Genomic DNA, 14,210 nt, shown 5'->3' on the forward strand with positions numbered 1-14,210 from the left:
TTTCTTGCAACTTGTTACAAGCCCAGAGGATCTTCCTTTTGGTCTCCACTGAAGCTTCCAAATACACTCTGTTCTATTAGGGATAGTAAACTAATTCATCAGAGGCAGAGCACAGTCTGTGCTTGCAAGATCAGCTTAGTCCACTAACAATATCGCACCTATTTTATAAAGTTTCCAAGCACTGTGAACTGACCCTGACTGTGACCCCCTATCCAGTGCTGGTGGAGTGCAAAAGCTTTACAGTCAGTTATCAAAAACCTCTGGACACACTGAAGGAGTCTCAAACACTTGGACACCCATGGGGTGGATTTCTTTAAAGTCAAGTAGGAAGTGCGAGTCAGGATTTGAAATGTGCCGTAACTAAGAAAATGAATCTCCTCTTCTATTTTCATCAGTGTTCTTGCCAGCACTGGAACTTACAGGTCCTGAGTAGACTTCCAAGAGCCAGCTAAGGACCCACTGTGACCTCAGAAGAGATTGTATTGCAATAAAAGCCTCCTGTTGGTGCCTTGACCATCACTGCAGCATCTTAGTTTGCTCACAGGTTATCATGAAGCAGTTTTGCCTGCAATTCAGTATGCGTGCAGTTATGGAGATACACTGCCCAAGAGATCTTTCTGCAGGCATTACAGGCAACACTGTACCAGCTTTGGTCTTAGCTCTGAAGCCTTTTCATACTATCCCAATACTGTTTGTGCACCATGAAAGCCGACTGCATCATATACTCACAGTGTCATTCTACATAGAGCTGTTAATGGATTGAAATACAACTTTCATGTTCTGCTAGGCTCTATGAGTAAAAACACCCTCATGCATGCACAAAAATGTCCATAAGGTGTAAAGGAACCAAGAGAAGACCCAGGCTCCCTCTGAAGACAGCCTATGTCCAAGGCTCAGCCTCCAGTAAGGATTGGGGCTACAGGTAGGATTAGGGTGGAGGGAAGGACAGCCTTCTGTTTGCAGCTGGAATAGGGTCACAAAAGGAGCTTCAGAGAAAAACAGGGGGGTGCAGAGAGAATTTGGGAGGGGAAATGCTTTGGTGTTAGACCAAACCTGGTCTAAAGAGCACTGCTGAGGTGTCCTTGTCTAAGGCTCACCCTGTGGTCATGATTAGTGCTGAGAAAAAGAGAAAGCCGATGAAAGAGCTAGAGCTACAGTTGGAGGGCACTAGAAGAAGGCTGATAAAGAGTGGGCTGCAAAGGAGAAACTGGCTTCAAGAACTTTTTGCTGTCTGGCTGACAGCCACACCTGAGGCTCAGCTTCTGGTTGGGCTTAAAGTCAGGGTTTGGCTTGGGAGAGATAACCACGACCTTCAGCTGCAGTGGGACTGGGAAGCAATGGATAACTGGAAGTGTAGGCTGTGAGGAGAATTCGATTGCCAGAAGTTTTGGGGTTGGCCTGGTGAGGTCTAATCCAAGACTCAATGCTTCTCGCAGGCTCAACTTTACTCCCAAATTCTCTACCTCCTCTCCCCCAAGACAGCACAGGGGGATGGGGAATGGGGGTTGTGGTCAGTTCATCACACTTTGTTTCTGTCACCCCTTCCTCCTCAGGGAGAAAGGAGCCAAGGTTAGAGTTAGGGCTGGGACAAGGAGAGAGCCTAGCATTCACACAGGAGTTAGAAAAGGGCTCTGAAGGACAGTGTAAGCTCAAGGAGAACTTGGCAGGGCTGCCTGGTCTGAGGCTCAGCCTACCATTATAGTTGGAGTTACAGCTGGGCTTAAATTTGACAAGAGAGAGCCTAGTGGTGCAATTAGAATGGGCCTAGAAAGTGTGGGGTGCAGGAAGAACCTGGTTGCAAGAAGTTTTTGCTGTGGATGCTGCTTGGCAGTCCTTTCCTGAGTCTCGGGGTACAGCTACTGTGAGGGTTAGGGTTAGCGCTGGGAGAAGAAGAGAGCCTAGAGCTCCAGCTGGAGGGAGGCCTGAAAGCAGCTGCTAGTGAAAAGGCTGGGCCACAGAGAGAATTTGGCTGCAAAATCTTCTAGGTGTAGGCACTGGCTGAAGGGCCCAGTCTAAGGGTCAACATAACTGTCAGGTTCAGGGTGAGGCTTGAGGTTATGGTTGCCAGAAAGAGGGAGACAAGAGCTGCAGCTGGCTTAGGGCTAGAAAATTACTGTCCCAGGGAAGTGTAGGCTGCAAGCAGGACTTGGCTGCAAGAACTTCCTGGTGTGGGCACTGGCTGGAGGCCACATCCAAAGCCAGTATATGGTTTGTGTGAGGTTTAAGGGAAAGAGAGGGCCTGGAGCTGCAGCTGGAGTGGGGCTAGAAAGGAGCTTTGGAAGCAAAGGGTGTGGGCACTGGCTGGGGTCCTGGTATAAGGATCTGTTTTAGATTTTGTCTTTTCCAGTGACCCCTGTGTTCAGCTGCATATATACCATGGCATTGGTGAGAAACCTACAGGCCAGACAGGTACGGGCAATCATCCTATTCTTCGTGTTTAAAATCAGAGAAGACAAATCTCTGCCCCAGATCCTGTCATGAAGATAGCTCAGGCCTTTGACTGATTGTAATTCTGCTGCAAAGGTTATGGCCAACATCTTTTGTTCCTCTGATAAAACAACCCTCCTTGACAAGGATTCATATTTGCAGAGAAGAGCTCTTTAGAATCTAGGCCAACATCACAAGAAAGTCTCCTGGAAAAAAAGAACAACTGCCTTCCTCAGCCTTGCCTTTCCTATAGGAAACATTACGAGATGGTTGTTATGTTTTACTCATTTATAAACCAAAATGCTTCACTATATGGTTTTACTCCGGAAAACAGATGAAAGATGTATGTGACAGAGGTTGGTCATGTTCATGTGCTCAGCATTGTATGATGCTCAGATGTCATGTTCTAAGCATAATGTAAGGAATAAAATGGGTACCAAACCTTAGTGGAAGTCTGACTTCAAATCTATATTTAGGCATCTAAGTGACCTGCTTTTATACAAAGGTGCTGACTATTCAGCTGCTTCCATTGACTGCAGTAGAAATACAAGGGATTTTTGTTGTTGCCAAATCTGTTTTCAAGAACAAAAATTTCCAGTTTAGCCTCTTTCTAGCTCCTAAGTAACAGCTTGCTCTAAAAGAAAGCATGACAGCAAATGAAATAGAGCATCTCTGCTCTCTCCCACTCTTCATAAGATGCAGAAAAGGAACCATATAAATAAATCCTGGTAAATGATTCTATGCAGGAGTGAGATTAACCACTCTTCTGGGCGTGACAGATAACTTTGCTATTGAGAATACAAAGGCAAAAAAGAAATTGAGAACTCGAGATGCCTCAACAACTGTGTTTGGTGCAACAAGTTTTTAAATTCATGAGTAGCTCTATACGTGTGTGCCAGGTCCCTGAGCTCACCTATTGGCTTAGTTGTCCTGAACAGCCTCATCTGGGAGCACCTTCTGCCAAGGACCTCCATTTAAGCTCATGGAGGGCTTGGTTTAAGTCTCTGCCTGAGCTATGTTGTGGGTATACCGGTCTCCAGCACTGTATTCTGGCTTGCCTGCAGTCCTGTTTCTGGCCATGTCTCCTAGATGGGCCCTGGGCTTACACTGTACCTTCCTGGATGGACCTGGTTCATCACCTCAGCTTCCCTGGGACTGCTGATGTGTGCTGCTGCCGGACCTGCCCACTGTGCATGGGTCCTGTGGGACTGGGTCCTGTTGCTGAGGGCACTGCTTGGACTGGAGTGACCCTTGGCTGCTCCATGGAGCGGCCCTGTTCTTGCTTCTCCCTATGGATGTGGTCACCTTGCTGAATGATCAGCCGATGCACAAAGCAACACCTACAGCAGGCAGGTCAGTCTGTATGATTCAGAAATGTATGGATGACTTACTATAAATGCACTGGAGATGTACAGGCTGCATTAACTGCATGTATTGACCCTGAAGAGGAACTACTGTTGTCATTAGGGTTCACTGTTATACAGCTGAGCAAAGCATGTGTTTTTATGTTGGAGACCCCAGAGCTGAACACAGTGCTACAATGGGGAGTATTTGAGTTGGGCAGATGTGCATTTGCAGGATGTCACCTGTAACTGACCACATTCTCTGTGGCCATAGAGACAGTTAAGAAACATTTCTTTTTGCTGTGGGTATGAATAGCAGCAGAGTATAGTTTATAGGAGTGCAGTACTTCTGCAGGAGGCAGGTTTTGGTATCTGTTGTATGGCTCCTGGAGGGAATCGCTCTGCTTGCAGATGGGAGTTAGGTCAGGAGCAGTTGGTGAAGTCCTGCCTCAGAGAGTCCTTCTCACTTATACAGTTCTCTTTACAGAGTGGGGCACTGGGAACTTGAGTAAACACTACAAAACCTGCACAAAGTAATGATGTGTATGGTTAGATAACGATTAGGATGATGGTGGGGTTTGTTTCCCAGAGGACTTGTGGGAGCTGGACTTGTTTAGAGAAGACTGAGAGGGGATCTCGTTAATGCATGTGAGTACCTCAAAGTCTGGTGCCAGACTCTTTACCGTGGCGCCCAGCGACAGGACGAGGAGCAATGGCCAAAAACTAAAACACAAGACGTTTCATCTCAACATGAGGAACAACTTCTTTACGTGGGAGGGTAGCAGAGCCGTGGCACAGGCTGCCCAGGGGAGCTGCGGGGTCTCCTTCTGCCTGGACACATTCCTGTGTAACCTGCTCCTGGTGACCCTACCTTGGCAGGAGGCTGAACTGGATGACCTCCAGAGGTCCCTTCTGGCCATAGCGATTCCGTGAGCTGGGAGACCTCCGGAGTGTGAAGGGTGGCACTCGGGGCAGCGTGCAGGGAGGAGAAACGCCTCCTTCCCCGGACGGGCACTGGCGATGGGTTCGTCTTCCACGACCCCTCTCCTCCCAAGCGCATTGAACAAAAATGACCCCTCCCACTCCAGCCCTACCCCTCCCACCGCCCCCTCCGGGAGCCGACCGCGCCAGCCGTGACAACTCCAACTCTCCCCCAGCGGCCGCGCAGGCGCGCTCCCGCGTGGCGGGCTGGGTGGGGGGATGGCGCATGCGCGGTGCGGCGGCAGGAACCGAAACTCCGCGGCGCTCCCGCGCCGGGGGCGGGGCGCAGTGCGTGGCGGGCGGCGGCGGTTCCTCCCTCCCCCCCCCCGCGGGGCGGGGCCGGCGGCGCGCGAGCGGGGCCATTTCAGCGCGCGGCACCGGCGGGCAGGCCGGGATGCGCGCGGTGTCCCGCGGCTGCCAGCCCGCCGCCGGCCGCGTGCCCCTGTGCCGCGGGCGCTGAGCCCACTGCTGCCTCGCGCCCTCCCGTCCTCCCGCCGGCAGCGCCATGGCGGCCCCCAGCAGCATCGTGCCCGCCATGGCGAGTAAAACCAAGACCAAGAAGAAGCACTTCGTGGCGCAAAAAGTGAAGTTGTTCCGGGCCAGCGACCCGCTGCTCAGCGTCCTCATGTGGGGGGTCAACCACTCGGTAAGCGCTGCTCCGCCGCCCGCCTGCTCCGACGGGGCATCGCCCCCCGCGGGCTGCGCGCAGGGAAGGGCGATGCGGAGGGGGCGGACAGGGCCGGGGGACGCACGTGCCACCGGTTGTAGCCCTGAGCTCCGGTGGGCTCTGGGAGCGCGGTACCGGGTGCGGTGGTTGCGGGCGGGGGGCGCCGGCAGGGGCTGCGGCGCCCAGCCGGGGCCGGGGGCAGACGAGCTGCGGAGCTGCCACCGCCGTGCCTGCGGTCATCAGTGTCCTGTCGATCCCGGTTCCGTTCGTCCAGCACCGCGCGGGGTGGTGGCCGTGAGCGGGCGATGCTGCGAGCGGAGCCGGCGTCGCTCCGGTCCTGCCGCAGCCCGCGGGCGGGCGGTGTGTAAATGCATGTGCTGGGGTTATTAATAAGAACTGATCCCGCCCGGGTACGGGCGTTCATGTATCGAAGTTGTTCCCGTCACCCCCGCCGCTCGCCCCGGCGAGTGTCGCCGCCGGTGTGGGGCGCGGGGGGAGGGGAGGCGGGCCGCCCTCTAGTGTGGCAGAGCGGCGGAATTGCAGCGTTCGCGGAGTGCTCCATCACCCTGCGGCTGGCGGGAGCGGCGGCCCTGCGATGGACCGCGGCTGCGGAGGCAGCCTTGCCGTTGTGAGCCTGGTAACGGTGTCACATGGTGTGGGCATTACGGGGCTCAAGGCGCAGCTTTACATCTTTAAATAGCCACCGTGGCGGGTTAAATGTGTAGAGCCCCGGGATCACCAAAAATCAGATGTCGGTCGGGGGAGAGATGCCAAGAACTTACTCGTTGGTCATGCGAAGTCTGAGCGCCCGAAAGCTGGGTCTGTGTGGGATTCTTCTCGTTGCAGCGTAAGAGCTTTTAAGAATAAGTGTTAAGGTGCAGCTTGAGGTCAGGCTATGAATTTTCTAACAGCTTTGTGGCACAGGAAAAGCAGTCTGTAGCATGCACTCGGTATTCCTTTTCTTTCTTTAACATCTAAATCCTGTGAGGTTTTCGCCCTTCGTGTACGTTTTGCTCGTTTTTGCCCACAGCTTGCAGGCTAAGTATCAATGCTGAGCACTGTTCAATTGGTGTTAAAGCAGCACCGTGCCCGAAGTGCTGAGCTAAGGGAAATGCTTTGACAGTAGGTACCAGTATGGTGTTGGTGACGGAGCAGAAGCTCTAGTGAGGTTAAGTGCTCTGCTCAAGATAGACATGTGAAGCAGTAGGACACGGTGATGAAGGATTTCAAGTTTTCTGTAGGTCAGCTGTAAGCAGTGGCATCCTGTGTCATGCACTGATAAGGAACTAGATATTTATCTACAAAGCAAAAAAAGGACTCTAACTTGTGCAAGTTCATGATATGCTGTGTGCTGGAATCGGGCTTAAATACACAACTCTCTTTTGCCCCTTCTTTAGTGGCCAGCATTATTCATAGGAAAACTCGAAAACAGGCCTCTTCAATGAAAGAAATAGAGCTGATAATTACAGGGTGAGAGACTTCTGCTGAAGGGCAGCATGCTAGCTGTCAGCCGTCTCTCGGGGAGATCTCTTGACAAGAACAGTGATCTTCCTGTTGCAACAGCTCATTGCTAAATATGTTCATACTGGAAATGCCACTACTTTCAGGGGAAAGACCTCTCCAGTACAAATAACAAAGTAAATAGTGACAAATGTAATATAGTACAAGATTCCTCTGATAGTGTACTGTGGCATGCAGTGCTATTCCCATTAGAAATGTAATAAAGAAGTGTAGTGGTTCATACACGTAACATTAAGCTAAAGTCCTTTTTTGGGGTGGGGGCTCAAAGAGCAAGCTCAGCAATACAGTTGACGTGGAGAAATGCAGCTTCATGTTCATATGAAGACAGTGGCTGTAAGCATCAGTATCTGCTACATGTTCTGTGGGTGTTCTTTACCCCTTTTGCAAGGTGTAGTCATGATTAATGCATTGGGTCCCAGGGAAGGAAAATCCCTATGAATGAGAGAGCATGAAAAAGCTCAAATTAATTAATGTGTCCAAATCTAAACATCACTTCTTAGTCAAGAATTCAGCACCAAAGTGTTGCAGGTTCCTCTGTTAGATGCTTACCTGACAGTTTGTAATGCTGGATGTAGCACCATCCATCAAATGAAAACAAGTGTTCAGTGTGGCTGAACTCCCTTATTGCAAATAAGAACTTTTTATGGGAGAAATACAAATTATGTACTTGGATTCATTAAGAACAGGAATTGAGGATCCTTAAGTTTCTTGACAGAACAACCAGAAATCCTCAAGCAAAATTCAAACTAAGAAATGAGCATAGACCATAGGTCATGGTGATAGTAATTAAATAAACTAGGAACATAGTAGCCTGAAAAATTGTATGTAAGACTGGTTCCAGTGTGGTGCCTATTAATTTATGAGACAGTACCAGTGTCTGAGTATTACTGTTTGGGGCACAGGTATGTGTTGAAATAGTGAAGCTGAGATACAGTTCCTGCAGCTCTGACAGGTTGTGGCATTTATTAGGAGGAAGCACTTGGTGAAGACAAAGAGGGAAAAATAGATTTTTCTTCAGGCTTTTTAACCTGTAGACCTTGGGGCCAAAATATCACTATTACTTGATGGCTGAGTTTTGGAGGATTTTCAGATTTTAAATTCAACATGTGAAGAAGCTTCATCTAGGGAAGCAGTTACAAGAACCATTGTCTTTGCTCTCCTGGTCTGGGAGGAAACATGACACTAAAGCAGGAGGCTTACAGCAAAGATGCGAGTTCTTAATGCAGAAAAAAGTCTGCATTGAAGTGCCTGTTACCAAAGGTTCTTATAAATTCACTTTCCCCCTCCCAAGAAACTAAGCAAATTGCTTTGGTGATCTCTGCTGTTGTTTAGGTAGAAGTAGAGAGATATCTAGAGCAAAATACTGCTTGGTAATGCAGTCAAAATAAATAGTAACTTAGAAGGGCATGTTTGGGGAAAGCATGGGAACATTACCCAATACGTGTTAGCATTCAGAGCTGTTAAATGCGTTTCTTGGGATGCTGAAAAGTGTGCTGTTGAATGAAACTTGGTCTTAAGTAAAAGGGAAAGCAACTGTCCCACTTAGTAGATGACATTAATACTGATGACTTACAGCAGCAAAGACTAATTGTTGGTGTGCTTGGATCTTGCAGGCATCGGTATCATTAAGAGTTGATCTTATCTTGTTTCTTTTACCCTGTGTCAGAGATGACCTGGCTACTGAAGCGAATACTTAAACTCTGTGGTTAGTATGACTTAAAGCTATCTTTTTAGTTAACATAATTGTAACAATTCATTTACAACCAGGGTGGTAAATAATATACTTATTATTACTTCCATATTGTCACTGCTGCTGGATGTCAACTAACTGCAGGAAGGAGGAGAAGGAAGGAAGGTTACATTAGACATACAACTTTTGCCTGGTGCTTTTGGAAGTAATTCTTCTCTCCTTGTTTTCTGTGCCAAAAAAGAAAGCTGGGGATTCTGTGTTTTCTGCAGCCTGTGACAATTGTCCCAGGCACACTGATGGTGAGTCTGCTTTCACTTGTGTTGCTTTTCTGCTTCTGTTAGAAGCTTGTTAAGAAAGCTGGGAATTTGTAGGGAGCTAAGCTTAGGCCTTTCAAAACATATTGCCCCCAAAGATGGAAGAAAACTAATGCAAGTGGGTAACTTGTAACTAATTTTGAGGTAAAAAATGACTGCTGGAGACCTTACCTGCTGTGTCAACCATTAAATTACATGTATTTGGGAGAAGAGAATGAAGGCTTAAGGTTGTTATTGAGCATACTGTACAAGCTTAAAAAAAAACCCAAGCAAACCAAACCCAACACCAACACCACCCCCCAGCCCATGAAGTCTGTAATCACCATCTGTTTCTTGGATGATTACAAGCTGATGTAGAAATTTAGCAGTGCCTGACTTCTTAGTGACACTTGCTGCCGAACAAACAAGTGTAACAATAAAAATATGTGGATCAAATGACTTCTCTTCCTCCCCCCAGTTTGTATTGCCGAGTACATCAGAAGGTGTACTTTCTGTGGGTGAAGAATCCAACAGATAATAAACTCCAGGGCCACCTTTGACTGCTCACATGAGGCACTGTGAGCTCGATGCTGCTGTTGCACTCTTGGCTGTAATCTGGCTTGATCTTTGTAACAAAAGTGGAACGACACCAGGACAGAATAATAACAGAAGGAGTGAGAGCTGTGGGACTCCTCTGTCTACCGGTGTAACTCCTGGGTTCATTAACTGTTACAGGTATGCTGAGTAAATGCATTTCCCCCTTGTATATGGTAGGATATATTTGATCATGTTAGGAAAGCAACTGTATCTCTACCAAAAGCTATAAAATATCTGTGTTTCTGTCAGTTTTCAGTTTGGGGGTTTTTCTTAGTTAGCATACTTATATTCCCTGTTACAAATTTTTATCCAGACAGATACACACATAGCTCACTTATGCCTGCCCTTGTGTTTTAACAGGTTACTGGAGAGCTTGTAAGTAAATGTGTACCCTCTCAGCTTGTGCCATAAATCAAGTTTCTTAGTTCTGATTTACCTAGCCTCTCTCCTAGGAACTTCCTATCCTGAAACTGTGTACATTTAGGAAAATGATACTGGAAAGAGCTTATTGGGTAGATAATTAGCAAAATGAAGTCTAAAATAATTAAAAGCTAGGTTATGCCTTCTGAAATAAAAATGATAGGCTTCTGTTTATGATTGGTTTCCTTTAAAGAGAGGGGAGGAAAAATCCAGGAAAACCAAACGCACAGCACTTACTAATATGGAGATAATATATCTCCATAAATTATGGGAGTTGATTAGCATCTGGCTTTGTATTTTTAATATACTTTTAAATGATGATGAGACTAGTGACACCCTCAGGATATGGAACTATAATGGTCACTCATGGCATTGCTGTCGGCACAGCAGGTTGGTTGGAAACAGTCTTGAAATGGGGAGGGCTACTCATCAGTTGTGTTGCTAGTATTTACATTTAATGCAGAACATCACTACTGCAATTGTGCCCTAAATGGCTTTTCAAAAAGACTGAGTCAGAGTAAAACTGAAGTTACAGATCTTGGAGTTAACTTGAGATCTGTAACAGTGAGCTTGGGGGAAAAAAAAAAGCCTAATCTTACTAATTTTTTTAATGGAGGTTGAGGTAGAATACTTGGAAGAAAGCTTCTTTCTAAGAAGCAGGAAGAAGCAACATATTAAAAAGCATTGATTACAGCACAGCAGATAATAAAGTAATTAAAATTACTTTAAAATAAAGACAGCTGGGCACTCAGCCCAGATGTTTGTATATAGAAGGAAGTAGAACAGGAAGAGCTATTTATTGAGAACTTGGTTCTTTTTCTGGGTGTCAAGCTTTATGTACTGCAGTAATTAATTTGATATTGCTCTTGCAGCTGAGTACATGGACTAGTAGAAATACCAATTGTAAATATTTATGATAATTAGGTTAAAGGAAGTAAATGTTCCTCTGTGAAATACATGAGTGATATTTTGTGTCCTTTTCTGAACTGTTGAAAGAGACGTATGCAATAGCTTCTATATGAGATAGGAAGAGCTCTTTTCATAAAAGAGCTCTGACTGTTTCAAAGCTACCTTCCATAGTTCCTTCTGCTCTATAATGTAATGTTCTGCAAAGGCTACGATTTTGTTTGTGTATAGGTTTTTTTTTTAATCTAAATTTCATTAACCACAGTGGGTAGGGCTGGACAATGTTCAGTGAAGCAAACAGGTAGCACAAATTTGTTTTACTGACTCAGTTTAGCCATCTCATTTGACTATCCTGCACCAGATGCCTTAAAGTGTCTCTAGGGGATTATTTTTTAATTTCTTGCTCACTAAAAAAGAATTATGCCCATTGGCCAGAGCTTGGCAGATGTTTATTTTCCTCCTATATTTTCAGTTGCCAAACTTTGTTTATTATAATTGACTCACCCTGTTATACAGCTCCTGCTGTACAAACCAATCCTCTTTTCTCCTCTTCCTTGAAAATGGGTTGTGCCATAGGGTTCTGTGGGCTAGCTGTACATTATGCAACTTCACGACAGCTGTAGAGTAAGGTGAAACTACCCATTATTTACAGACCTTCAGCTTAATCTTGCTGGAGTTAAGCACTCTGTTTTAGTCATACTGGCTTACAGATAGCTTGACTTATTGAAAGGTTAGTCATCTTTGTTGAGCTATGAGGCTTTAAACGCTTGAAAGGAAGTACATGCTCATCTTGACTTTCTCCTGACTTTTAAGTGACTGACTGCTGTTATGGGTAGTTGACTTCAGTATGAACTCATTATTTTGTGTTTGCTTTAAGGCCTATTTCCCTGTTTTTCCACTCTTCATAGTCTGTGCTTACTATTAGATGTCTAACAAAAGTCCTGATTTTTCTTTCTCATTTTCACTGTTGGTAAAGCACATGTTTGCACTTAGCAAAAGAGCTGAAGCAGTCTGAAGAATTGTTGCCTCAGGTATGGGAGGATAATGACAGTCTTTGTTCGTCTTCATGATCTGCATCCTGGTACATGGTGAAATGGATTAGCTGTGAATTGCTGAGGTGGTGACTTCTTGCTCTCTGAACATCTGTCTTAACAATCTTCCTATGGAGCCTGGGCTGTTCTATAATAAGTTAATTAGTTTTGTGTTCAGAGATTGCTTAATAAGGGTGTTGTGAACATTATTTGAAGTAGCTGAATGCTGTGGTGATGGATGTCACAAACTGAAAAGAAAACATTAGCTTTATCTTCAAAGAGCTGCGTTGAATGGTTTGCAGTAGAAATGCTTAATGGCCATATACCTTTTAGAGTATTTATTTTCATTGGACTTAGTGAACAACTGCCTTGTGTACTGAGGCAAGGCAGTTAGTCTAGTCCAGCTCTTTTGTGTGCACTATAAGTTCCCAAGACAACCTTAATATTCTTAACACAGCTGTGACTATATGCATGATCCTTTTAGATTGTAAGACAACTGGAAAAAAACACATTCCCTTATGTGGCACTGTTAGAAAGCCTGTTGAGCTTCTTGGGGAGGTTAAGATGTACAGAACCACTTCTAGCTGCTTCAGCTAACTTTCATGTTTCCCAGGTTTAATCTTTCATGTTTCCCAGACTCCTTCTTGATGTTTTGGTCACGCTCTCTCTGCTATTCCTGTTTGCACTTTAAGTCTTTGCCATTACAGTCTTCATGGTTAACAAGGTCAACCATATCTGTTTTCCTTATTGGTAACCACTTAGCTCCAAAGTAATCATCCAGTGAAAGTAATACAACTTGAGGAGTTTTTAGGTAGACCATAGTTCACGAAAGTTCATCATCCAGCCATGCAAACAGCTGTGCCAGCATGAACTGTGTGGAGTTGATGCAAAAGGTTGCAGGTTGCCCAGGGAGGTTGTGGAGTCTCCTACGTTGGAGATATTCAAGGCCTGCCTGGACAAGTTCCTGTGTGATGTACTCTAGGTTACCCTGCTCTTGCAGGGGGGTTGGACTAGATGATCTTTTGAGGTCCCTTCCAACACTTGGGATTCTGTGATTCTGTGAAAAGCAGAAAAGATGGGACAAAATAACTCCTTTGTTAGGTAAGTGCTGGCTTAAGCTAGCATAAGGTTACTCAGACCACAGCCTTTGTAATACTGAAGCCAGCTAAATCTGGGGATTCAGGTTTAGTTTTTACTCTGTCACCAGTCAGATCCTGTGGGATAAAATCGGTGATGTACTATGATCTTCCTCATTTGGGGAGATATGCTAGAGGAAAAACTAATGCAGAAGAGTGAATAGGGTAGGGCTGTTGTACTGCAGGAGGCCATATCCACAAGTGTCAGTTCCAGCTTAAAAGAAGAGCTGCAGACACTGCAGGGAGAGTGGAGGGAAGAGAACCACAGTTTGGTCTTTGGAACGTGCTGAACCATCTAACATAATTCGCCTATTTAGGTAGAGAGTAAATGGTTTCAGAAAAGTTGTAATGCTTTCCTAGGGGCTGAAATTTTTGAAGTTGCTTATAGATGTAAATGTTAACATTTGGAAGACCTTCTAAATAACAGTAATTCTTGAAAATCCTACTTTAAATGTTTTCTTGTAGGATATCAAGCATGTAGTTGTAGTAGTAACTGACTTCCAGGGCTTTTTTGGAGTAGGGAGAGAGGAAAAATACCTTGGTTGGCATAAAACCAGTCAAAAGAAAGCAGCTTATTGATTGTTTTACTAAATATTTCTCAATTTTGGTTAAGTGTGATTAGCTTGTGGTACCAAAGCTCAATAATTCTGCTATTAAACTAATAGTTCTGGTATAATGTCCTTAATCTGTGGCATGTCCTGTTGCTGCAAAGTAGACTTAAAGCTCTTTTGCAGAGTTTAGCTCTGCTTTGATGGTGTTGCTTGGTGTTTTGTAGACCCTTACTACATAATTTGGGTACCAGACCCATTCTTCGGCCAGCATGTTCCAATGTAGCAGGGTTGCTGCTGTGTTTCTGTTTGTTCAGTGCACTTGTTTTCTCTGTCAGCCATGTAAATTGTCTGTAATTAGAGAGTATGTGTTGGTGTTAGTGTGGTGTGGCCCTCCTTGTGGGTTGGGTTCTGGATGATTATAACAATTTTCTAGAGGAGCTCAGAGAAATGCTCTTTAAGTATGTAATTGTCAGCATCTTTATAGCAAGTAAATCTGATGCATTATGGTTGCCTGGAGCTGTGCAGAAATTGGAAGATTGACATAACAAAAGCAAGGTTGCTAATCACTGAGCTTCCTGCTTCAGTCTTTCTGACTTTTTATATTGTTATATAAATGTACAGCTAGCTTTGGGAGACCAACTGGCAAA

At 45.6% G+C, this 14,210-nt stretch overlaps 1 protein-coding gene across 1 annotated transcript in view; it reads left to right on the forward strand.

The window, feature by feature from the left end:
* Positions 1-5,075: 5,075 nt before the first annotated feature.
* Positions 5,076-14,210, forward strand: part of PIP4K2A (phosphatidylinositol-5-phosphate 4-kinase type 2 alpha) — a 112,723-nt gene continuing 103,588 nt past the window's right edge. Inside the window, exon 1 of the mRNA XM_005152970.2 lies at positions 5,076-5,397. Coding sequence (XP_005153027.1) covers positions 5,257-5,397 — 141 coding nt within the window. The 5' untranslated portion in view covers positions 5,076-5,256. The remainder of the gene's footprint in view (positions 5,398-14,210) is intronic.

This window comes from Melopsittacus undulatus, chromosome 1 (assembly GCF_012275295.1).
Source record: "Melopsittacus undulatus isolate bMelUnd1 chromosome 1, bMelUnd1.mat.Z, whole genome shotgun sequence".
Lineage (NCBI taxonomy): Eukaryota > Metazoa > Chordata > Aves > Psittaciformes > Psittaculidae > Melopsittacus > Melopsittacus undulatus.